We start from the raw sequence: 25,469 nt of genomic DNA, 5'->3' as shown, positions 1-25,469 counted from the left end.
TCCCCAGGTGCCATGTCACTGTGTCCAGCCGCCCCTGGACATCCGCAGTGACTTTGCTGGTGGCCGCGGTGGCCTCGGCACTGGCCCTGGCGGTTGCCACCCCCTGGGCACAGTCCCGCAGGCGCTGGGCCATGGCCCGGTGCTCACGGGCACTGCTGGCCAGGTGTCACCACGATGTCACTGAGGCCTGCAGGGTCACCTGGCAGGACACGGACACCGTGCCCAGGGCCAGCAGCAGGTGACCGTCCTCGGCCACCCCCAGGGCAGCGCGCACCGAGTCCCCGGACACTGCGGGGACATGGGGACACCGCACAGGTGGCACCGGGGACACAGCAGCAGGGCAACCAGCACAGTGGCACTTGAGCAGTGGCACCGAGGACACCCTAGAGCCACCAGCCCAATGTCCCCAGGGCTGCCCCAGTGTCACCATCCCAGTGCCACCCGTTCAGTCTCAGTGTCACCAGCCCAGTGTCCCCAGTTCAATCCCATTGTCCCCAGTTCAACCCCAGCACCACCAGAGCTGCCCCAGTGTCCCCAGTCCTGTTCCAGTGTCACCAGCCCAGTGTCACCAAGCCAGTGCCACCAAGCCACTCCCATCCCAGTGTCCCCAGGCCTGTCCAGTGTCACCAGCTCAGTGTTCCCAGTTCCTTCCCAGTGCTTCCAGTGCCAGCCCAGTGTCACTGCCCCATTGCCACCATACCAATTTCACCATCCTAGTGTCCTCCATGCCAGCCCAGTGCCACCAGACCAATGTCACCAATCCAGTTCCCTCCCAGTGCTCCCAGTCCTGTTCCAGTGTCCCCCATCCTGTTCCAGTGTTCTTGTCCCAGTGCTCCCAGTTGTGTCCCAGTGCCACCAGCTCCCTCTCAGTATCACCATCCCAGTGCTCCCAGTCCCATCCCAGTGCTACCCCCCCATTGTCACCATACCAGTGTCACCAACCCAGTGCTACCAGTTCTGTCTGTCACCACCCAAGTGCCACCAGCCTGGTGTCACTAACCCAGTTCCAGCCCAGTGTCCCCAGTCCTATCGCAGTGCCACTAGTCCTGTCCCAGTACCACATCCCCAGTGTCCCCATACCAATGTCATCACCAGCCCAGTGTCCCCAGTGCCATCCCAGTGTCCCCCAGCCTGTCCTAGTCTTCTTGTCCCAGTTGTCCCAGTTGTGTCCCCGTGCCAGCCCAGTGCCACCCCATCATTGACCCATACCAGTGTCCCCAGCCCAGTGCCACCGGTCCTGTCCCAGTGCCACTAGCCCAGTGGTCCCAGTGCCAGCCCAGTGCTCCCAGTGCCAGCTCAGGGTCACCAACCCAGTGTGGCCAGTTCCATCCCAGTGCCACCAGTTCTGTCCCAGTGTCACTAATCCAGTGTCACTGGTCCTGTCCCAGTGTCCCCAGTGCCATCTCAGCATCACCAGTGCCACCCATGGCACCACCCCAGTGTCCCCAGTTCAGTCTCATTGTCCTCAGTCCTGTCCCAGTGTCACCAGCCCAGTGCTCCCAGTTGTATCCCAGTGCCCCCAGTTCCATCCCAGTTCCATCCCAGTGTCACCAACTCATTGTCCCCAAAACAATGTCACCATCTCAATGTCACCAAACCAGTTCCTTCCCAGTGCTCCCAGTGCCAGCCCAGTGTCCCCATCCTGGGACAGGGGAAGGTCTCTACTGGTCCATACTGGTCTGTACAGGTCTGTACTGGTCCATACTGGTCTCTACTGGTTTATACTCACACAGAGCACCATCAGCCCCACGGCCAGCCCATGCCCAGCCTGGAGCCCAGCTCACCTAAACTGGTCTGCACTGGTTTGTACTGCTCTATACTGGTTTATTCTGGTCCATACTGGTTTATAGTGGTCTATACAGGATTTTAGTGGTTTATACTGGTTTATACCGGTCCATACTGGTTTTTACTCACACACGGCACTGCACAGCACCATCAGACCCATGGCCAGCCTGTGCCCAGCCTGTAGCCATCTCTGGCACTGCCGTGCCTGTTCCTCCTCCCACTCCACCATCATCACTGCTGCCTCAGACAGGACCCCTTGGAGAGGAATGTTGAATTTGTCTTTACAAATGAGCTCTGGATCTGCCTGTAGATAAGGCTAGCACTGAGAGATAAAAGAAATTATGGGATGGATTCCACCGATTGATGAATGGAAAGAGATATTTGCCTTTACAAACAAACTGTAGGGCTGCTGATAAATCAAATTGGATATTGAAAGATGAAAGAAGCAACGGAGGGGGGCAAACTATGAATTCTGTAAGAATTAAAAATTAAAAGGGAGGGTTATACATTAAAGGGGAATTTCAGGTATCAGGCGTTCCGGGAAGTCTGTGCCTCTCAAGTACCTCAGCCAATGGGGAAAGAGAGAGGAAATGCGGCCGGGAAAATAGGATAAAAAGGAGGCTGCGTCCTCCAAAAATTGGAGAGATCCCAGGGGAATGTCCCATGGCCTCTCCCTTTATTCGAATAAAGCAAAAAGGACTCCTCTGTCTCCTTTTTGGACATAAACCTCTGGTGTTTGTGGATTAATTTTCCTGACAATTTTGGGGGCTCGTCCGGGATCTTTCCACCGTCCGGGGCGGCGAGTGGAGCTGAAGGCGCCTCACCCAGTTCGGGTGATCAGCTCCCCTTGGTGCCGGCCGGTACCGGGCGATCCATTGGGTTCCCGAGACTGTCCAGGAGACAGACGAGTGGCGGACCAGGGGGGTCCGTGAAGAGTCCGCAGGGAAGGACCACTGAAAATCTCACCGGTGAGTAAAATGGGATCTTCGGGGAGCAAACCTGGGAGGGCACCCATGGAGGGTAGCACAGGTAAAACGGGGCACCCAGAGAGGGTTGGAAAGGTGAAGCCGCGAAGGGGCCCCGGCAAAAGGGATGACGATCCCATAATACCCCTGGAGAGTCCCTTGGGGTGAATGCTGAGGTCTTGGGACAGATTGTATATTCACCCAGACATAACTATGGAAATGATGGTAAAATATTGTTATTTTGTGTGGCCAGAGTATAAGTTGGCAAGGGGACTTATATGGCCACCTTATGGAACAGATAAAATTCATTTGTGTTGAATTTTGTGGAGGCATTTAAGGAAATTTATATGTTAAGGAAAAAAAAAAGAAAAAGGAGAAGAGGAAAGTGGTGAGGATTGGGATGTTTTTCAGCACCTTCCCCCGTCTTGTCCTCCAGTGTTGCCAGCTTATCCAGGGCCAGCTGCAGGTCGTCTGTATCCTCAACTTCCAGAGCAAAGGGATCAGGAGAATGTTATTCCTACAGCCCCACCTGAGAAGGATAAGGGGGAGGGGAGCAGCATGTCGTATCACCCCCCAGAACTAGAAGAGGAACTCAGTTTAGGGCATCAGAAGCCCCCCAAGAGACAGGGGTACACCAGATGCCACTCTGTCAAGTTCCTTTGGGGGGTCAAGGGGGAGGATTTGGGTTTGTAATTGTACCACTCACTACCCAGGATATAAGAGGGTTGAAAAAAGAATTACCCCCATATTTGGATGATCCCATAGGGGTGGGGGAAAAGATAGAGAAATATTTGGGAAATGCGGATTATACGTGAAAGGATTGGGATTTTCTTTTGGGAATTTTGTTTGGGTCATCAGCGAAACGAATGATTTTGCAGAAAGCTCGGCAGCTGTGGGAGGATGAACACCCACAAGCAGCAGGGGGGGCTGGACCCAATGCACCTACGGTGGGTGATGCCATCCCCCAGGCAGACCCCCAGTGGGACCCAAATAACCAGGCCAGTCTGGCTCACCGTGATTGCCGTGCTTATTTGATCAGGGCAATCAAGTCTGCGGCTCCCAGAACGAACAACATAGCTAAGGCTCTGTCGTTAGAACAGGAGAAACAGGAAAGCCCTCATTGGTTGGAGAGGATTAGGGATGCCTTGAGGAAGCACGGGGGGATGGATCCTGAAGAGCCAGCCTTCAACACATTGCTTAAGGTGCAATTTGTTACTAAAGCCTGGCCTGATATAAGGAAAGGAGTACAAAAAGATGAAAAGTGCAAAATAAGCCTCTAGAGGAATTGGTTAGAAAAACACAGCAGATATATGTAAGAAGGGATGAGGAAAAGGCAGAAGCTAAAGCAAGGATGATGGCAGAGTTTTTGCAGCCCCGGAGGAATAAACCGCAGGGTCCAAGGGGTCCCCAGCGACAGAGGGGACGGGGTCGGCCACAAGGAAGGGGCAGAAGGATTCCCTCCTCGGCAGGGGACAGCCGACCCAAACAGCGGCTGGGGAAGAACCAGTGTGCTGTCTGCAGGGCAGAAGGGCATTGGAAAAACGAGTGTCCGCAGAAACAACTGGACCCTCAGGAGGAGGAAGTCCAGAGAATAATGGAAATGGATTGTTAGGGGTGTCAGGGGCTCCTATTATACCAAGGACCCACCACTCAGGAGCCCTTGATAACTTTTAAGGTGGGTCCGGATCGAGAGGAGGTGTGTTTTCTGGTAGACACGGGGGCCTCTCCATCCACCTTAAATTTTATACCTAAGGGGGGGAAATTGTCAAAAAGATCCTTGGTTATTCAAGGAGTAAGCGGGAAGGATGAGCGAGTGCATTTTATTCAACCACTGTTAATAGATGTGGGGGACAGATTGCATGAATTCTTGTTTGTTCCCAATTGTGATTATAATTTACTGAGAAGAGATTTGATGGCTACAATGGGAATGCAAATTAGCATTGTAAAAAAGTGACACGGAGTCCGAAACTGTGATATCTTTGTGTAAAATGTCTGAGAAGGCCTACGCTGAAATAAATCAGGAAGTATGGGCAGCCCCAGGGGCAAATTGGTTAATGCCCCAGTCTTGGCTCTTCCAGATGCAGAAAAAGAATTTCAGCTATATGTGGATGTCAAACAGGGTCATGCTAAAGGAATTTTGGTGCAAGAGCATGGGGGAACACGGAGGCCTGGTGCCTGTTTTTCTAAGTTGTTAGACCCGGTGCCAGAGGCGGCCCCATTGTCTGCAGAACTGTGCAGCCACAGCTCTGATGGTGGCTGAGGCCCGAAAGCTGACAAGGGGAGGGCATCTCATTGTTAAAGTCCCACATCAGATTAAAGCTTTGTTAACTGAGAGAGCCTCTAAGTGGATGACGAGTGCTCGATTATTACAGTAGGAATCTTGTTTAATGGAACAGGAGGATTTAGAATTTAAAGGTGGGGAAATTTTTAATCCAGCCTCTTATTTAAATGGCCCTGGAGAAAAGGGGGGCCAGGAAGAAATCCATGATTGTATCCAGGTTATAGACCTCCAGACACGGGCTAGGGAAGATCTACGGGATATTCCCTGGCCTGAGGGAGAGAATGTGTTCATTGATGGGTCCTCCAAGGTGGTAGAAGGGAAACGATTTACAGGATACTCTATCGTGAATGGGAAGCAATTCAAGGAAGGGGGGAGGTTACCACACACCTGGTCAGCTCAGACAGCAGAGCTGTACGGGCTTGTGAGAGCCTGTGAATTATACCAGGACAAGACAGTAAATATCTTTACTGATTCTAAATATGTATATGGGTTAATACATGCATTTGGAAAACTATGGGAAGAAAGAGTTTATTAAGCTGCAGAGGAAAGACGTTAGCTCACGATAACTTAATCTCTCGCCTATTGGAGGCAGTGAATTTACCAAAAAGGGTGGCAATAATCCACATTAAGGGGCATCAGGCAGGATGGTCGGAGGAGGCAATAGGAAACCGACTGGCTGATGAAGAAACTCGAAAAGCTGCATTGTTGCCAGAAGTCTCTAAGACCCTGCCTTTGCTCCCAGTAACTGCACCGCTGCCAGAGAAACTCTCTTTTCCACCAGAGGAACTTGAGATAATTAAAAATAGTGAGGCAGAAGAAAGAAGAAAATAATTGGTTTACAAGGGATGGTAAGCAGTGGATACCAAAAGCTCTAGCCTTACAATTGTTAAAACAACTTCATGAAGGGAGTCACTGGGGCTCCCGAGGACTGGCAGAAGCCTTCCTCGAAATGAACGCTGCTGTTGGTCTCTTTAGCCTGGCAAAGCGAGCCACTGAAGGCTGTTTGACTTGTGCTAAAACCAACAACAAAGTTGTTCTGGCCAGGGTAGGGAGGCGTTGGGCAGTACGTCCCTTCCAGAGATGCCAGGTGGATTTTACTGAAATGCCTCGAGTGGCAAGATTTAAATATCTTCTGGTAATAGTATGTCAATTAACCGGGTGGCCAGAAGCATTTCCAACTGTTTCAGCAACTACAGGATCAGTTGTTAAAGTATTTTTGGAACAAATAATTCCAAGATATGGGATGGTGGAAGCAATAGATTCAGATAGGGAAACTCATTTTACAGGAAAAATTCTTCAAGGAGTTATGACTGCTTTAGGAATATGGTGGAACCTCCATACCCCCTGGCATCCACAGAGTTCGGGTCAGGTTGAGAGGATGAATGGAGAAATAAAGAAACATCTCCTGAAGCTGGTGATAGAAACTAAAATGCCGTGGGTACGGCTCCTGCCCCTGGCTTTAACAAGAATAAGAGCCAGACCCAGGGGAGATATTCAATTATCTCCCTTTGAATTGATGTTTGGAATTCCTTACCCTTGTAATTCTCAGCCTAGTGGGGGGATAGAGATAAGTGATGTGTATTTAAAACAATATGTGGCTCGGATACTGTCTCTTGTGAAATCTCTTCCACAGGAAGCTCAGCTGGCACAGACCCTGCCTTTGGACTTTGCTGTTCACAACATCCAACCGGGACACTGGGTCCTGGTTAAGGAGTGGGAAGAAGCACCACTGGTGGCCAAGTGGCGTGGACCTTTCCAGGTGTTGCTGAGCACAGACACAGCCGTCAAGACAGCTGAACACGGCTGGACCCATCACACTCGGGCCAAGGTCTCTGCAGCCCCAGAGGTTTGGACATCTCAGCTGGAGGAGAAGGACGGGAAGCCGCGACTGACACTCGGCAGGAGGGGACTGGAGCAGCAGCCAGGGCGTCGACATCGGGGGAAGCCTCGTGTGCCCACCCACAGAGTGCCTGCTGAAATAGTCTGTGTGGGCATCCCTCCTCTCAGATCTCCAGGCACTGGGGGCCAACCCTTGCTGTCATTGTTTTCTTTATGTTAAGCCGTTTCTGTGCCTTCACTCGCCACAGGTGGTGTGAAAGACAACTTGAAAGTAAAAATTAAGTTAGGAAATTAGATTACACAATCAGAATGTTTCTCTTAATAATGTTACCTTTATATTATCAGTTAGGTTGGGGCCAAGAATGGGAAAATAATTTTTTGACCTTAGGAGAAGAAGTAGCAAAAACCTTTAACCTTAGCAATTGTTGGGGGAGGTCCAGGAGAATCTGAAAACTGGCCATGGGTGGCCAGCCCAGTTGAACCTCAATAGTAGATTAGCACCCTGAGTAAAGTCTGTAATGGAATAGGATTTTGGGATGAGGAAGGAAGTCCATGGCTGATTCATTCTTCTGAAAAAGACACTTATTGCCTAAATAGGCAAATAGAGGACAATGGAAAAGTGGTGAAACAAATTGCAAAATGAATAAAAAAAATTAGCTCATGTACCAGTCCAAAGCTGAAAAAGATGGGAATGGGACATGTTTTCTTGGCTACCTGGTGGACTATAAGTTAAACAACTGCTTTTTTTCCTCTTATGTGCTGTAGCAACTCTAATCTTTTTGCCAGGCATGATCCCTTGCTTTGTACAACTTATTCAACATGTGATCAAAAGGATGCAGGTAATAGCCACGCCCACTAATTCAGATATGGTTACAAAAGGACAGAAATTGATGTCACTCCAAATAATTACAAAACCAAAAACAACTCAGGAACAAGAAATTAAGTCAATGATACCTAAAGTTTGTAAAGACAATTATTAAAAAATAAAAGAGGAGGGGTTGAGAAGAATGTTGAATTAGTCTTTACAAAAGAGCTGTGGATCTGCCTGTAGATAAGGCTAGCACTGAGAGATAAAAGAAACAATGGGATGGATTCCACTGATTGATGAATGGAAAGAGATATTTGCCTTTACAAACAAATGTAGGGCTGCTGATAAATGAAATTGGATATCGAAAGATGAAAGAAGCAACGGGGGAGGGGAAACTATGAATTATGTAAAAAATAAAAATGAAAAGGGAGGGTTATACATTAGAGGGGAATTTCAGGTATCAGGCGTTCCGGGAAGTCTGTGCCTCTCAAGTACCTCAGCCAATGGGGAAAGAGAGAGGGAAATGCGGCCGGGAAAATAGGATAAAAAGGAGGCTGCGTCCTCCAAAAATTGGAGAGATCCCAGGGGAATGTCCCATGGCCTCTCCCTTTATTCGAATAAAGCAAAAAGGACTCCTCTCTCTCCTTTTTGGACATAAATCTCTGGTGTTTGTGGATTAATTTTCGTGACATAGGTGACCCGGGAGAGGGACCTCGCCCCCAATATCTTGGGCCGTCCTGGCAGGGGTTTTTTGAGAGGGCGAGGGATATTCGGAGCTCACCCGAAGTATCTTTGGGTCTCCCTGTTTGTGTATTTCGGGAGACGGCGGGCGGAGCGATGTTTGCATCTTGCAGGGCTCCAAAGCTGTCCCGAAATCCCCTTTTGGGGGATCCTGTGGGGTCCCCGGGTGGTTTTTTGGGGATGTCTGGGTGGCGGCTGCAGACAGAGCCCCGGCGGTGGGTGGGGGATGGAGGTCCCCGGAGCCCCGTGGCGATCGCCCGGGACTGGCAGGGCGAGGGGAGCAGCCTTGAGGGGGGGAAAGCGAAAAGGGGAGAGCCCCGGGAGTGCCGGAGCCTGAAATGGGGGCCTGGAGAGGGGGGACCCCGAGAGCCGGGAGTGAGGGGAGCCTGGAGAAGGGATGAGCCTGGAGACGGGGAACCCCTGGGACACCAAAGTCGGGACCCCAAAGCCTCCCAGGGCTCTGGCCACGCCAGGGGCTACAAGGCCACGAGGCCGGGGCTGCTCCGGGCCGCTTCCAGGCTGTCCCTCTGCTCTTGGGTGCCGGGGGTGGCCCTTTGTGACACGGGCGTGTGTCAGGGCCCTCGGTGATGCGGGACATTGTGGTGCTGTCATGAATGAGAGCGTTTGAGATCGCTTAAAAATCGGTGACAAAGACATGAACAAAAGTCAGATTTAATATTAAGCAACAAAGTACAATAGGTTTGTTGGCAAGACTCACTCTACTGCCTACAGGACAGGTGAGGCACAACAAGGCAAGAACAACACCAAATAAAATCCATGCAATCAGAACTGAAATTAACTGGGAACTCCCTAGGGGAGTGTGGGTGGGTGTGTGCTGTGTTTAGGTGCATGCAGGGATTAAAAGGAACACGGCCTAAAAACTTAACAACTTAAAAAAAAAACTTAAAAAAAGAACTTAAACAACTCTTTAACTTCTACCTTAATTTGTAACTTAACTTATACCTTAGGCCTAGCAATTCAACAGACAACAACACCGAACTTATACCTAACTTAACTGATAACATTAACAATTCCACAGAGCAATAACACTTAACAGCATTTAACCTAACTTACAGCTGTAACTTCCAAGTTGTATTTAGCAACTTAATACAATAACAACACTTATGACTTACATTTAAGAACTTAGCAAAACACTTAGCATTTAACAGCATTTAAGTATTTTCATAACTATAACTGAACCTTGCTTACAGGCCTAACTTAGATATCCAAGGTACTTCCACATCTAGGAAAGCTGTATTTCTCCCAGATTTGCTATAGCATATGTGCAGGGGCACACACAGACAGGAACAGTCAGTGCAAACAATTCCCCCCAGAGCTCAGTGAAATCCTCCCTTCAGATGTTTTTGCATCTCCCACTGGCCGAAGGATGGGGCCTTGAGCAGTGAGGGTATGGGCCCAGGACACGTCGTGTTTCAGTGATCCTCCAGGCACAGCAAAGCCGAGGGTTTGCTGGCTCTGAGAGCCCCCTCAGAGGGAGACTGCTGGTCACAGCCCACGGTGGCCAAGGAGAGCTCAAAGGTCTCCTTTTGGATTTCTGTTGATAGAGAGTGGGCTCCAGTCATAACCATGTTTCATCCTGGCCGCAGTTTGGGTGGGACTTTATCTAGGAGTGGGGGAATGCATCCCCACACTGGAATCTCAGGGGTGCCCATGGCCTGGGTGACGCTGGCCCGATGCCAGGCACCCACTAAAGCCACTCTGATCCTGCTCCTCCAGCTGCAAGGGAAGAGAAAGTTTAACCAGGAGCTCCAGGGTCAGATTAAAACAGGGAGAGCAAACACACAAAACAGCAAAATGGGTGTAACAGACCCAGCCTGGGCACAGCAAGGGAATTTATTACCAATCAAATCATAGCAACAGAAGGAAAAGAGAGAGAAATCTCTCCAACAACTTCCCCCCACCCAATGGGGTTCACCAGGACCATGGATCACCAGGGCTCTGCCCAACGGGGGTCACTGGGGATCATCCAACACCGATCCTCCCATGGGAGATGGAGCTGGAGCAGATCACGAAGCTCTTCCCACTCGGGACACTCACAGGGCTTCCCTTAGTGGTGACTCCGTTGGTGTCGGGTCAAGTGAGAGCTCTGTGAGAAGCTCTTCCCACACTCAGGACACTCGTAGGGCCTCTCCCCAGTGTGGATGTGCCGGTGGACAGTGAGGTTGCCATGTTGCTTGAAGCCCTTCCCGCAGTCGGGACAGCGGAAGGGCCTCTCCTCTGTGTGAATCCGCTCGTGTAGGAGGAGATTGGAGCTTCTCTGAAACCTCTTCCCACACTTGGGACACTCGTAGGGCCTCTCCCCAGTGTGGATGTGCTGGTGGCTTCTCAGGGAGGACATCCACCCAAAACTCTTCCCACATTCCAAGCAGGTGTAGGGCCGTTCCCCTGTGTGGATCACCTGGTGCTGGATCAGGGTGGAGCTGTTGCTGAAGCTCTTGCTGCATTCCCCACACTCGTAGGGCTTTTCCCCAGTGTGGATCATATGGTGCTGGATCAGCCTGCACTTGTAGCTGAAACCCATCCCACATTCCAAGCACTCGTGGGGCTTCTCCCCTCCAGGAGGCTTCTCCACCAGCTCTGAGCTCTGTCTGGATCTCTGGCCACCTTCTTGGAACAGGGAGGGTCTTTCCTCCTCGCAGCTCCCTGGGCTGGGTTTGTAGCCCCTCCTCATGAGGGATCTATGGGGCTTTTCACCGTCCTCCATCCCCCCACGCCTTGGGAATGAAAAATCCTGGTTTGGGGAAAAAACAGGAAGAGAGCTCCATAAACTCCTTGCCCAAGTTCATCTCCAGAATTCAGGAGGACTGGGCATGTCATGTCTGTAAGAACCTCCCAAACACCAGGATTCAGAACCAAAAACCTCCTGTCTTTGTTTGAAAGACAGGGGTCTGTTAAGAAAGGCAGGAACCTCTCTTTAAAATGGTGAATGTAAACCCCCTCCCTCCAAATTATTTTAATTTTGAAATTAAGGGGCTCTCAGGGAAAGGTATGGGAATAGAAATTACAGTTCTTTAAGAGGAAAAATTAAAATGGAACTACAGCATTACAAAGAACAAACCCAAAACACTGACTGAGTCAGAATACAACCTGACACCCCGTCAGTCAGGGTGTTGGTAGCAGTCCCATTAAATGGTGGCTGCAGTCCTCCTGGATGACAGATGTTGTTCAGTTGAGCACTGGTCCTCTAGAAGGGTGCAGTTTTCCTCCAAAGGTTCAGTGATGAAATGGAAATGTCTGGTTTTTCCTCTGGAATTCAATGGAAAAAGGCTGCCTTGGTGTTCCAAATCTCAGATTTTATCTAGGTAGGAAAGGCTTGGCTCCTCCCCCTGGCTGGAGCATCTCCCAATGGGATGATGGAATTTTATCAGTCATGCAGTGGCACTCAATGGCCCATTAACAGAAGATATCTTCCTGGAGGAAGGATGGGTTGTGGAAAAGATAAAGAACACTGCCCCACCTGGTTTTAACAGATGGCCCATTAGCAGAGGATATCTCCCACAGAGATAAGGATCCCTGCTCCACCTGTTTTTTTCCACCACTCTTTGTTCTTTTGTTTCTTCTTGGGACCTCTGACTGGTGACTTCATGTTTGCTGCTGATTTCTTCTCCCTTTTGAAGATGAAAATGGTAAAAGTGTCTTTGACCTGCCTTGCTGGATATTGTGAAGAGGAAGAGTCATCTACTGCAAGTGGAAGTGTCACAGGTGGAGCAGAGTTCTGTGAGTGCTGTATCAAACCAGACCTCGTCAGAGCTGCCAGAACAACTGGTCCATGCTGCCCTTCACTGCTCTGCCTGTTCCCCACTGTTTCATGCCAGAGTAATTTAACTGCTGTTAATTGGGTGTGTGTTTCACTCGAGCCAGTCCAGCAGAACCAGCAGAAAGCAGCCCCAGAATGAATGGGGCTCTGCAGAGGAGCCCCAGACTATTCATCAGCCTGCCCGCAGAACTGGCTCCAACTCTGAACCCTTGTGACCACACTCTGAAGAAGACACACTTCTGATATTTCTGGGGCACTTATGACTGAGGCACTGCACGTTCTTGTGCAGGGAAGAATCCCAAAGTTCTTTCTGTCAGGAAAATTAATCCACAAATACCAGAGGTTTATGTCCAAAAAGGAGACAGAGGAGTCCTTTTTGCTTTATTCGAATAAAGGGAGAGGCCATGGGACATTCCCGTGGGATCTCTCAAATTTTTGGAGGACGCAGCCTCCTTTTTATCCTATTTTCCCGGCCGCATTTCCCTCTCTCTTTCCCCATTGGCTGAGGTACTTGAGAGGCACAGACTTCCCGGAATGCCTGATACCTGAAATTCCCCTCTAATGTAGAACCCTCCCTTTTAATTTTTAATTCTTATAGAATTCATAGTTTCCCCCCCGTTGCTTCTTTCATCTTTCGATATCCAATTTCATTTATCAGCAGGCCTACAGTTAGTTTGTAAAGGCAAATATCTCTTTCCATTCATCAATCAGTGGAATCCATCCCATTGTTTCTTTTATCTCTCAGTGCTAGCCTTATCTACAGGCTGATCCACAACTCATTTGTAAAGACAAATTTAACATTCCTCTCAATCCCTCCTCTTTTATTTGTTTAATAATTGTCTTTACAAACTTTAGCTATCATTGACTTAATTTCTTGTTCCTGAGTTCTTTTTGGTTTTGTAATTATTTGGAGTGACATCAATTTCTGTCCTTTTGTAACCATCTCTGGATCAGTAGGCGTGGCTATTACCTGCATCCCTTTGATCACATGTTGAATAAGTTGTACTAAGCAAGGGATCGTGCATGGTAAAAAGATTAGAGTTGCTACAGCACATAAGAGGAAAAAAAGTAATTGTTTAACCTATAGTCCACCAGGTAGCCAAGAAAACATGTCCCATTCCCATAAAGGTTTTTGCTACTTTTTCTCCTAAGGTCAAAACAATTATTTTCCCATTTTTGGCTCCTACCTAAGTGATAATATAAAGGTAACATTATTAAGAGAAACATTCTGATTGTGTAATCTAATTTCCTAACTTAATTTTTACTTTCACGTTGTCTTTCACACCACTTGTGGCGAGTGAAGGCACAGAAAAGGCTTAACATAAAGAAAACAATGACAGCAAGGGTTGGCCCCCAGTGCCTGGAGATCTGAGAGGAGGGATGCCCACACAGACTATTTCAGCAGGCACTCTGTGGGTGGGCACACGAGGCTTCCCCCGATGTCGACGCCCTGGCTGCTGCTCCAGTCCCCTCCTGCCGAGTGTCAGTCGCGGCTTCCCGTCCTTCTCCTCCAGCTGAGATGTCCAAATCTCTGGGGCTGCAGAGACCTTGGCCCGAGTGTGATGGGTCCAGCCGTGTTCAGCTGTCTTGACGGCTGTGTCTGTGCTCAGCAACACCTGGAAAGGTCCACGCCACTTGGCCACCAGTGGTGCTTCTTCCCGCTCCTTAACCAGGACCCAGTGTCCCGGTTGGATGTTGTGAACAGCAAAGTCCAAAGGCAGGGTCTGTGCCAGCTGAGCTTCCTGTCAAAGAGATTTCACAAGAGACAGTATCCGAGCCACATATTGTTTTAAATACACATCACTTATCTTTATCCCCCCACTCGGCTGAGAATTACAAGGGTAAGGAATTCCAAAGATCAATTCAAAGGGAGATAATTGAATATCTTCCCTGGGTCTGGCTCTTATCCTTGCTAAAGCCAGGGGCAGGAGCCGTACCCACGGCATCTTAGTTTCTATTACCAGCTTCAGGAGATGTTTCTTTATTTCTCCATTCATCCTCTCAACCTGGCCCGAACTTTGTGGGTGCCAGGGGGTATGGAGGTTCCACCGTATTCCTAAAGCAGTCATAACTCCTTGAAGAATTTTTCCTGTAAAATGAGTTTCCCTATCTGAATCTATTGCTTCCACCATCCCTTATCTTGGAATTATTTGTTCCAAAAATACTTTAACAACTGATCCTGTAGTTGCTGACACAGTTGGAAATGCTTCTGGCCACCCGGTTAATTGACATACTATTACCAGAAGATATTTAAATCTTGCCACTCGAGGCATTTCAGTAAAATCCACCTGGCATCTCTGGAAGGGACGTACTGCCCAACGCCTCCCTCCCCTGGCCAGTTTCTTTGTAACTTTGTTGTTGGTTTTAGCACAAGTCAAACAGCCTTCAATAGCTCGCTTTGCCAGGCTAAAGAGACCAACAGCAGTGTTCATTTCGAGGAAGGCTTCTGCCAGTCCTCGGGAGCCCCAATGACTCCATGAAGTTGTTTTAACAATTGTAAGGCCAGAGCTTTTGGTATCCACTGCTTACCATCCCTTGTAAACCAATTATTTTCTCTTTTCTCTGCCCCACTCTTTTTAATTATCTCAAGTTCCTCTGGTGGAAAAGAGAGTTTCTCTGGCAGCGGTGCAGTTACTGGGAGCAAAGGCAGGGTCTTAGAGACTTCTGGCAACAATGCAGCTTTGCGAGCTTCTTCATCAGCCAGTCGGTTTCCTATTGCCTCCTCCGACCATCCTGCCTGATCCCCTTAATGTGGATTATTGCCACCTTTTTTTTGGTAAATTCACTGCCTCCAGTAGGCGAGAGATTAAGTTCTCGTGAGCTAATGTCTTTCCTCTGCAGCTTAATAAACCTCTTTCTTCCCATAGTTTTCCAAATGCATGTATCACCCCATATGCATATTTAGAATCAGTAAAGATATTTAATGTCTTGTCCTGGTATAATTCACAGGCTCTCACAAGCCCGTACAGCTCTGCTGTCTGAGCTGACCAGGTGTGTGGTAACCTCCCCCCTTCCTTTAATTGCTTCCCATTCACGATAGAGTATCCTGTAAATCGTTTCCCTTCTACCACCTTGGAGGACCCATCAATGAACACGTTCTCTCCCTCAGGCCAGGAAATATCCCGTAGATCTTCCCTAGCCCGTGTCTGGAGGTCTATAACCTGGATACAATCATGGATTTCTTCCTGCCCCCCCTTTTCTCCAGGGCCATTTAAATAAGAGGCTGGATTAAAAATTTCCCCACCTTTAAATTCTAAATCCTCCTGTTCCATTAAACAAGATTCCTACTGTAATAATCGAGCACTCGTCATCCACTTAGAGGCTCTCTCAGTTAACAAAGCTTTAATCTGATGTGGGACTTTAACAATGAGATGCCCTCCCCTTGTCAGCTTTCGGGCCTCAGCCACCATCAGAGCTGTGGCTGCACAGTTCTGCAGACAATGGGGCCGCCTCTGGCACCGGGTCTAACAACTTAGAAAAACAGGCAACAGGCCTCCGTGTTCCCCCATGCTCTTGCACCAAAATTCCTTTAGCATGACCCTGTTTGACATCCACATATAGTTGAAATTTTTCATTTTTTTTTTTCTGCATCTGGAAGAGATAAGATGGGACATTAACCAATTTGCCCCTGGGGCTGCCCATACTTCCTGACTTATTTCAGCATAAGACTTCTCAGACATTTTACACAAAGATATCACAGTTTCGGACTCCGTGTCACTTTTTTACAATGCTAATTTGCATTCCCATTGTAGCCATCAAATCTCTTCTCAGTAAATTATAATCACAATTAGGAACAAACAAGAATTCATGCACTTCAAATCTGTCCCCCACATCTATTAACAGCGGTTGAATAAAATGCACTCGCTCATCCTTCCCACTTACTCCTTGAATAACCAAGGATCTTTTTGACAATTTCCCCCCTTAGGTATAAAACTTAAAGTGGACAGAGAGGCCCCCGTGTCTACCAGAAAACACACCTCCTCTCGATCCGGACCCACCTTAAAAGTTACCAAGGGCTCCTGAGTGGTGGGTCCTTGGTATAATAGGAGCCCCTGACACCCCTAACAATCCATTTCCATTATCCTCTGGACTTCCTCCTCCTCAGGGTCCAGTTGTTTCTGCGGACACTCGTTTTTCCAATGCCCTTCTGCCCTGCAGACAGCACACTGGTTCTTCCCCAGCCGCTGTTTGGGTCGGCTGTCCCCTGCCGAGGAGGGAATCCCTCTGCCCCTTCCTTGTGGCCGACCCCGTCCCCTCTGTCCCTGGGGACCCCTTGGACCCTGTGGTTTATTCCTCCGGGGCTGCAAAAACTCTGCCATCATCCTTGCTTTAGCTTCTGCCTTTTCCTCATCCCTTCTTACATATATCTGCTGTGTTTTTCTAACCAATTCCTCTAGAGGCTTATTCTGCCACTCTTCATCTTTCTGTACTTCTTTCCTTATATCAGGCCAGGCCTTAGTAACAAATTGTACCTTAAGCAATGTGTTGAAGGCTGGCCCTTCAGGATCCATCCCCCCGTGCTTCCTCAAGGCATCCCTAATCCTCTCCAACCAATGAGGGCTTTCCTGTTTCTCCTGTTCTAACGACAGAGCCTTAGCTATGTTGTTCGTTCTGGGAGCCGCTGACTTGATTGCCCTGATCAAATAAGCACGGCAATCACGGTGAGCCAGACTGGCCTGGTTATTTGGGTCCCACTGGGGGTCTGCCTGGGGGATGGCATCACCCACCGTAGGTGCATTGGGTCCAGCCCCCCCTGCTGCTTGTGGGTGTTCATCCTCCCACAGCTGCCGAGCTTTCTGCAAAATCATTCGTTTCTCTGATGACCCAAACAAAATTCCCAAAAGAAAATCCCAATCCTTCCATGTATAATCCCCATTTCCCAAATATTCCTCTATCTTTTCCCCCACCCCTATGGGATCATCCAAATATGGGGGTAATTCTTTTTTCAACCCTCTTATATCTTGGGTAGTAAGTGGTACAATTACAAACCCAAATCCTCCCCCTTGACCCCCCAAAGGAACTTGACAGAGTGGCATCTGGTGTACCCCTGTCTCTTGGGGGGCTTCTGATGCCCTAAACTGAGTTCAAATTCTAGTTCTGGGGGGTGATACAACATGCTGCTCCCCTCCCCCTACACCATCACCCTTCTCAGGTGGGGCTGTGGGAATAACATTTCCCTGATCCCCTTGCTCTGAAAGTTGAGGATACAGACGACCTGCAGCTGACCCTGGGTCAGCTAGCAACACTGGAGGACAAGACGGGGGAAGGAGCTGAAAAACATTCCAATCCTCACCACTTTCCTCTTCCTCCTCTTTTTTCTTAACACATAAATTTCTCTTGTTTCTTGTCTGACCCATATTAATCCACATTCCCTTTCAATCCATCCTTTCCAATTCTCCTCTAAGTACCTTCACAAAATTCATCACAAATGAATTTTATCTGTTCCATAAGGTGGCCATATAAGTCCCCTTGCCAACTTATACTCTGGCCACACAAAATAACAATATTTTACCATTATTTCCATAGTTACTTCTGGGTGAATATACAATCTCTCCCAAGACCTCAGCATTCTCCCCAAGGGACTCTCCGGGGGTATTATGGGATCGTCATCCCATTTGCCGGGGCCCCTTCCCGGCTTCACCTTTCCAACCCTCTCTGGGTGCCCCGTTTTACCTGTGCTACCCTCCATGGGTGCCCTCCCAGGTTTGCTCCCCGAAGATCCCATTTTACTCACCGGTGAGATTTTCAGTGGTCCTTCCCTGTGGACTCTTCACGGACCCCCCTGGTCCGCCACTCGTCTGTCTCCTGGACAGTCTCGGGAACCCAATGGATCGCCCGGTACCGGCCGGCACCAAGGGGAGCTGATCACCCAAACTGGGTGAGGCGCCTTCAGCTCCACTCGCCGCCCCGGACGGTGGAAAGATCCCGGACGAGCTCCCAAAATTGTCAGGAAAATTAATCCACAAACACCAGAGGTTTATGTCCAAAAAGGAGACAGAGGAATCCTTTTTGCTTTATTCGAATAAAGGGAGAGGCCATGGGACATTCCCCTGGGATCTCTCAAATTTTTGGAGGACGCAGCCTCCTTTTTATCCTATTTTCCCAGCCGCATTTCCCTCTCTCTTTCCCCATTGGCTGAGGTACTTGAGAGGCACAGACTTCTCGGAACGCCTGATACCTGAAATTCCCCTCTAATGTATAACCCTCCCTTTTCATTTTTATTTTTTATATAATTCATAGTTTCCCCTCCCCCCTTGCTTCTTCCATCTTTTGATATCCAATTTGGTTTATCAGCAGCCTTACAGTTTGTTTGTAAAGGCAAACATCTTTTTCCATTCATCAATCAGTGGAATCCATCCCATTGTTTCTTTTATCTCTCAGTGCTAGCCTTATCTACAGGCAGATCCAGAGCTCATTTGTAAAGACAAATTCAACATTCCTCTCAGCCCAGAGGAGAATCTAGCACAAAATATTCTCCCTGTGTACTGCACGACAAAAAAATATTCAGGGGAAAATACAGTGGCATCTGAGGCTTGTGGAACTCTCAGAATACTGAGCCTGCAGAGGAGGCAAACAGCCCTGGCAGTGCCTGAGGGGACTTCTCCTCACAGACTCCTCTCAAAGTGTGTCACTTCAGCAGAGGAAGGCTTTCAAACCTTTGCCTGTCCTTCCTCCTGTGCTAAAATTTAAGGCTCCTCCTGAGAAAATACTGACCTACAAATAGTTCTCCATTCCTCAACAAAGCTACTCAGGTGCTCAACTTAAGAAAGAGCAAAACAAAAGGTATTCAGTAATTTCCCATCAAGGCCTATTTGCAGAGAAACCCCATCATATGGGACCGAATATTTATTAACACCAGTTCACTCAAAAGAAACCCAACCCTGTATTAAGCAGCGTTTTAAACGAACTTGAATTCTTTTTCCTCACATATCAACTGGACTGGTTTGTTCCCTTTTTGTCCTAGAGAGAATATTAGAACGATTTGCTCTTGACAGGACTCCTTGGGTGGCCCCCAGCCCTGGCTCCTCACCACGCCTTACCTGGGCTGTTAACGCAGCCTGTCAGCACCACCTGACTTTGGCAGCCTGTTCAGGCCTCGGGCACGGCTGGTGCCACGGTCCCCTCTGGTGCCACGGTCCCCTCTGGCTCCTGGTGTGTCCCTGCTGCTGGAGGAGCCCTGCTCGTGCTGCTGCCTGCGTTCAACAATGCCGGTCCTGCTCCCCAGGCAAAGAGAGACCAACGTCACTGCTTTGGGCAGCTCGTTTGAACGAGTTGAACACTTACTCATCTCTAACACAGACCTCTTAACACCCACACACCAACACCTGGAAGTCACCTCATCTACAGAGGTCAGGAGCCTGAGCGAACAGAAGGTCGACATTCAAGCACATCGAGTTTTTTAATTAGTGGAAGCACTCACACGTTCACAAGCCTTACTTGTCAAACTGGATTGTGCGATGCTATCGTCTTGCTTGTGTCAGAGAGAAAGCAGGGAGAAATTAGCTAAGGAATAAACCCACACTTGGGGCTCGGGCTTGGCAGACCAAGGGAGCAGGGCGGCACCTGCCCGCTTTGCCCGAGTCCCTGCTCCTGCCGGACAAAGGCGGACGCGGCTCCGTGCGGGGCGAGCCGGGCGCTCCGTGCCGGGGCCGGGGCCGAGCGCTCGGGCGGGCGGCGCTCAGGATGCTCGGGCAGCGCCGCGGGCCGGGCGGGCGCGATGGAGCCGCCTGAGGGCTGGGACCCCTCCGGGCGGCCGGCCCGGCGCACGCAGTGGCTGCTCAGCGCCCTCGCCCACCGCTACGGGCTGGAGCGCGGCGTGGAGAACGAGATGGTCGTGCTGGCCAGCGGCCCGGAGCAGTCCCTGCAGGAGATCTTCCAGCAGCGGGACTGCGCCGGGCCGGGCCGCATCCCCGGCGAGGAGTCCCGCACGCTGTGCCGGGCGCTGGGGCCGGAGGAGACGGCGGAGCCCGAGGAGTGCGCGGGGCTGTGGGACGGGCTCTGGGCCGAGCTCACCTTCCGCCTGCTCCACGCGCGGCTCTGCGGCCACTTCAGCACCCGCGCGGGGCCGCGGCTGCCGCTGGGCCGGGAGGGCGAGCACATCGAGAGCCACATCCGCCCGCGCAGCCCCCGCCGAGCCCGAGCGGCGGCCGCCGGGGCCCTGCTCCCGAGAGCGCTGCGAGGAGATGGTGGCGCTGGAGCGGGCCGAGGAGCGCATGGCCGAGCTGCAGCAGGAGAAGGGCAGCCTGCGGCAGCTGCTGGAGGACGTGCGGGCCGCCCTGCAGAGCAGCGATGCGCGGTGCCCGGCGCTGCGGCTGAGTCCGGGCCGGCTTCTGCACCGCGCTCCCGGCGGCGCCTCGGGTGGCCCCGAGCGCTTCAGGAGAGATGCTGCTCTCGCAAAGTCAGTGTTTAGAACCCCTCCACCTCCGGACTGAGACCGAAGTTGCTCGTTCATCCTCGGCATTAACTTTCCAGTAAAGTTTAGTTACAAGGGAGGCTTTTAGGAGAAATGTATGGCATCGGTGTGCCATTAAATATATTTGTGATGAGCACTGTTCAAAGTGTAGGGGAGTTCAGCTTAACAAACCCACGTGTACAATGCTGCTGCTGCTTCTCCTGCACGTGCAGCCAGAATGTGCTGATAGCAGATGCTGGGTATGCACTGCTGCAGGGTTTTTCCTGAAGTAAGAAAAAGAACTTTGGGATTCTTACCTGCACAAGCACGTGCAGTGCCTCAGTCATAAGTGCCTCAGAAATATCAGAAGTGTGTCTTCTTCAGAGTGTGGTCACAAGGGTTCAGAGTTGGAGCCAGTTCTGCGGGCAGGCTGATGAATAGTCTGGGGCTCCTCTGCAGAGCCCCATTCATTCTGGGGCTGCTTTCTGCTGGTTCTGCTGGACTGGCTCGAGTGAAACACACACCCAGTTAACAGCAGTTAAATTACTCTGGCATGAAACAGTGGGGAACAGGCAGAGCAGTGAAGGGCAGCATGGACCAGTTGTTCTGGCAGGTCTGACGAGGTCTGGTTTGATACAGCACTCACAGAACTCTGCTCCACCTGTGACACTTCCACTTGCAGTAGATGACTGTTCCTCTTTACAATATCCAGCAAGGCAGGTCAAAGACACTTTTACCATTTTCATCTTCAAAAGGGAGAAGAAATCAGCAGCAAACATGAAGTAACTAGTCGGAGGTCCTGGGAAGAAACAAAAGAACAAAGAGTGGTGGATAAAAACAGATGGAGCAGTGATCCTTATCTCTGTGGGAGATATCCTCTGCTAATGGGCCATCTGTTAAAACCAGCTGGGGCAGTGTTCTTTATCTTTTCCACAACCCATCCTTCCTCCAGGGAGATATCTTCTGTTAATGGGCCATTGAGTGCCACTGCATGACTGATAAAATTCCATCATCCCATTGGGAGATGCTCCAGCCAGGGGGAGGAGCCAAGCCTTTCCTACCTAGATAAAATCTGAGATTTGGAACACCAAGGCAGCCCTTACCCACTGGTTTCCAGAGGACAAGAGCTACCAGACCTTTCTACAGCATCACTACTACAACAAGACCACTTCATCGGGATTGCTACCACCACCCTAACTAGCGGGGTGTCAGGTTGTATTCTGATTCTGTCAGTTGTTTTCTTTTCGACTATTGCATGTATTTTATTTCTCTCATCTTTTTTCCTATAGAATTGTATTTCTGACTGATTCTCTCATTGGTTTTGCTTTCAAACCAGCACAATTTTGGAGTGGATTTTGGCTGAAGCTTGTTATTTGGGGAGTTTTTGATCCGTGTGTTAAAGTTTGGAGGATTTGAAGCAGGAATCTTGGTGTTTGGGAGGTTATTACAGACACAAGATGCTCAATGACTACCAGAGATGAACTTGGGCAAGGAGGAACACCCAGTTTATGGAGCTCTCTTCTTGTTATTTCCCCCTAATCCAGGAATTTTCATTCCTCAGGTGTGCGGGGATGGAGCAAGCAGAAAAGCCCCAGAGATCTCTCACGAGGAGGGGCTGCAAACCCAGCCCAGGGAGCTGCGAGGAGGAAAGACCCTCCCTGAGCCGGGAAGGCGGCCGGAGATGCAGGCAGAGCTCAGAGCTGGTGGAGAAGCCTCCTGGAGGGGAGAAGCCCCACAAGTGCTTGGAATGTGGGAAGGGTTTCAGCCGGAGGTCTGAGCTGATCCGGCACCAGAGGATCCACACTGGGGAAAAGCCCTACGAGTGTGAGGAATGTGGGAATGGATTCAGAGACAGCTTCCATCTGATCCGGCACCAGGTGGTCCACACAGGGGAACGGCCCTACACCTGCTTGGAATGTGGGAAGAGCTTTCAGTCGAGCACCAACCTGAGAAGACACCAGCGCATCCACACTGGGGAGAGGTCCTACGAGTGTCCCAAATGTGGGAAGAGGTTTTACACAAGCTCCCATGTCCTCCTACATGAGCGGATTCACACAGAGGAGAGGCCCTTCCGCTGCCCCGACTGCGGGAAGGGATTCAAACGGAACTCCCACCTCACTGTCCACCGGCGCATCCACACTGGGGAGAGGCCCTACGAGTGTCCTGAGTGTGGGAAGAGCTTCTCACAGATCTCTCACTTGTCCAAACACCAACGGAGGCACCACTAAGGGAAGCCCTGTGAGTGTCCGGAGTGTGGGAAGAGCTTCGTGCTCTGCTCCAGCTCCATCCCCCATGGGAGGATCGGTGTTGGATGATCCCCAGTGACCCCCGTTGGGCAGAGCCCTGGTGATCCGTGGTCCTGGTGATCCCCATTGGGTGGGGGGAAGGGGTTGGAGAGATTTTTCTGCTCTGGGAGTGGACAGGGAATGGAATACCTGTGGACTGAGAGGAATTGGGAGGACTCTGGTGACACTGGGAGGGACTGTGAGGACACTGGGAGAGACTGGGATGGACTGGGAGATCCACTGGAGTCACTTGGGGTGAGGGGGCAGGAAGCCCCGGGGATGGGCACAAGAAGGGCTGACGTGTCTCGGGTGATTCCCAGGGAGGTTTTGAGGGGCTCCAGGGTCATTCCCAGGGCAGGGCCCGAGGGGGGGACACGCTCTGCCCCACGCTCACCTCTGCGCTCCACGAGGAACGGACTGGACAAGTCGTAGTTGTGCCGGCAGTGCCTGTCCACCGCAGCCCGTCTGTACTCCATCCATTGCGGGTCGCTGTTCCAGTGCCTGGCAGCCTTGTCCCCAAAGGAGGTGTCCCCACGTGCAGCCCCACATCGCTGCCCAAGTGCAGGAACTGCTCCCGCTTGGAGATGTTCCTCTCCACGAACCTCAGCCGGTCGGTGCCGTGAATGAAGTGACACTCGGACTAAACCATCTCCTGGAACAGCGCTGTGTGTGCACGACACAGGTCCGGGGCTGTCCCCCCAGCAGCCCACAGTAGCCAAGAGCTCCGGGGCAACCCCGACTCGGCACCCCCAGTGCCCCACGGCCGTCATGGGACCCTTCTTCCCACAGTCACAGTTCCTCGTTTCCAGGCTTCTCTGTATTTTCCTCCCCCTTTCCCAACATTCCCCAGTCAGCAGCCCTCCCCAACATCTGTTTCGGGGTCCCATCTCCCCATTTCCCTTTGTCTCCCCACCGTTCCCACCGTTCCACCACTTCCCGCCTCTCCCGCTCACCCGAGAGCTCCGCGCCCCCAGCCCGGGGGGCTCCCAGTGGCACCAGTAGGGCCCCAGCTGCCCCACACGCCCCATGGCCAGCGCTGGGCAGGGTCTGACACCTCCCCCTGTTGGAACCCTGGAAACTGAGGGGTTTGGGCTTTCTCTGCTGACAGGCACTGACCCCCAGGAAAACACTGCTTTTGACCTGAGCCTGTGAAGAAGGTTTCCAGAATTGACTGATAGAACTGGGATCACTGGTGTGTTGTTGGAATAGAAATGTGCAGTGTCACATAGTGGAAAAATAAAATTTGTGATTTTAGAATGTAGTAATATATATTAAATAAGATGGAGATTTTAGGGCGGAGGTTTCTTTCTTCTTCACTCTCTTCATGGCTCTAGGTGGTACTTCTGTAATTAGATAGAAAATTCCCCATTGCAGGTCATGGCTGATTGGTTCTTGGGCTATTATGGTGTCTTTTTTAAATTGGACTCATTGGCCCTTAAAAGGCCTTGTAGAGAGAGGTACGTCGCCATTTTTAGCCTGTTAGCTGTAAGTGCTGTAGAACTCACTGTAATATAGATAAGAATTAATAAACATCTGAGTCCGAACACGAAATTCCGTCTCTCGAGCATTTAATCCTGACTCTGGAACAACAAAAAAGAAGATAAAACGCGATACCCCCTCCCCAAATTCTCCTGGCGGGGGGCGCTGGGGGCGGGGCGCGGGTGGAGTCCAGGTGAGGAGCTCTGGGCGCTCTGGGACTGCCTGAGGAGTCATCAGCGCCACGCGCTCTCATTGGCTCAATTATTTTGGTGCCTTCTCTGATTGGCTGAGGAGAGGCCCGGGAGTTGAGAGGAGCACCGGGAGAGATCCTGTCCCAGGCTAGCGGTGGAAGAACATCCAATTAACAAGGCATGCAGATCATTTCCCAGCGGTGCCCACACTCCTGTAGGAACTAAATGCACCGAGGATCTCACGAGGGTCACCAACTCTCTGGCGGCCAAATCCAGCCCTGCGCTCCCTGCGGGTGCGGGCACTCTGGGAAGGGCTCAGCTGCGGGTCAGATGGCCGGAGAGTGGCTTGGTGGTCACCTCGTGTGTGAGGCACTGATGGGCTGGGGAGATGCGTGGACACTGCACATAATCACTTCCAAGCAAAAATCATTCCAGGAAGGAGTAACAGCTTCTGACAGAGACCAAGTGTTGCCACCAGGTGCTCCTGCCAACAGCCGCCTGCAGAAAGGAGCACACACACCAATGCACGTGGGCTTTGGCTGTCCTCTGGCAGAGAAGTCCCCAGGGGACACAGGTCTCTGTGACAGGAGCAGGCACCAGCATTGGCAGGCCTTGGGGGCGGCAGGTCTCCTTTGGCAGGGACTCTGCCACACCTGCTGATTTCACTGCTCCCAGGGCTCAGAGCAGCATTCGTGCCCTGGGCCATACGTCCCGTGTCTGTGTCACACTCCTGTGTGTGTGACGGCCACCCAGCACCGGGTCTTGTCCCAAAGAGGCCCTGGCAGCTGCTGTGGAAGGCCCAGATGCCCTTGCTGCTGCAGCTGCATCGGCAACCGTGGGGGCTCCTTCTGCTGCCCGGAGCAGGCAGAGCAGAGGAGCATCTGCTTGTTGTTTGAGCCATTCCTAAAATTCCTGTTGGGCTGTC

General features: G+C 50.9%; 1 protein-coding gene across 1 annotated transcript in view; it reads right to left on the bottom strand.

Annotated features, from left to right (window-relative positions):
• Nucleotides 1-25,469, bottom strand: part of LOC148218095 (uncharacterized) — a 261,533-nt gene that overhangs the window by 191,853 nt on the left and 44,211 nt on the right. The window contains 1 exon segment of the mRNA XM_088158050.1: nucleotides 10,596-10,920. Within this exon segment, the coding sequence (XP_088014176.1) occupies nucleotides 10,596-10,920 (325 nt within the window).

Source organism: Sturnus vulgaris, unplaced genomic scaffold (genome assembly GCF_052056855.1).
Source record: "Sturnus vulgaris isolate bStuVul1 unplaced genomic scaffold, bStuVul1.hap1 Scaffold_195, whole genome shotgun sequence".
Taxonomy (NCBI): domain Eukaryota; kingdom Metazoa; phylum Chordata; class Aves; order Passeriformes; family Sturnidae; genus Sturnus; species Sturnus vulgaris.
Note: the sequence above shows the minus strand (reverse complement) of the source record. Positions and strands in the feature narration are given on the sequence as shown.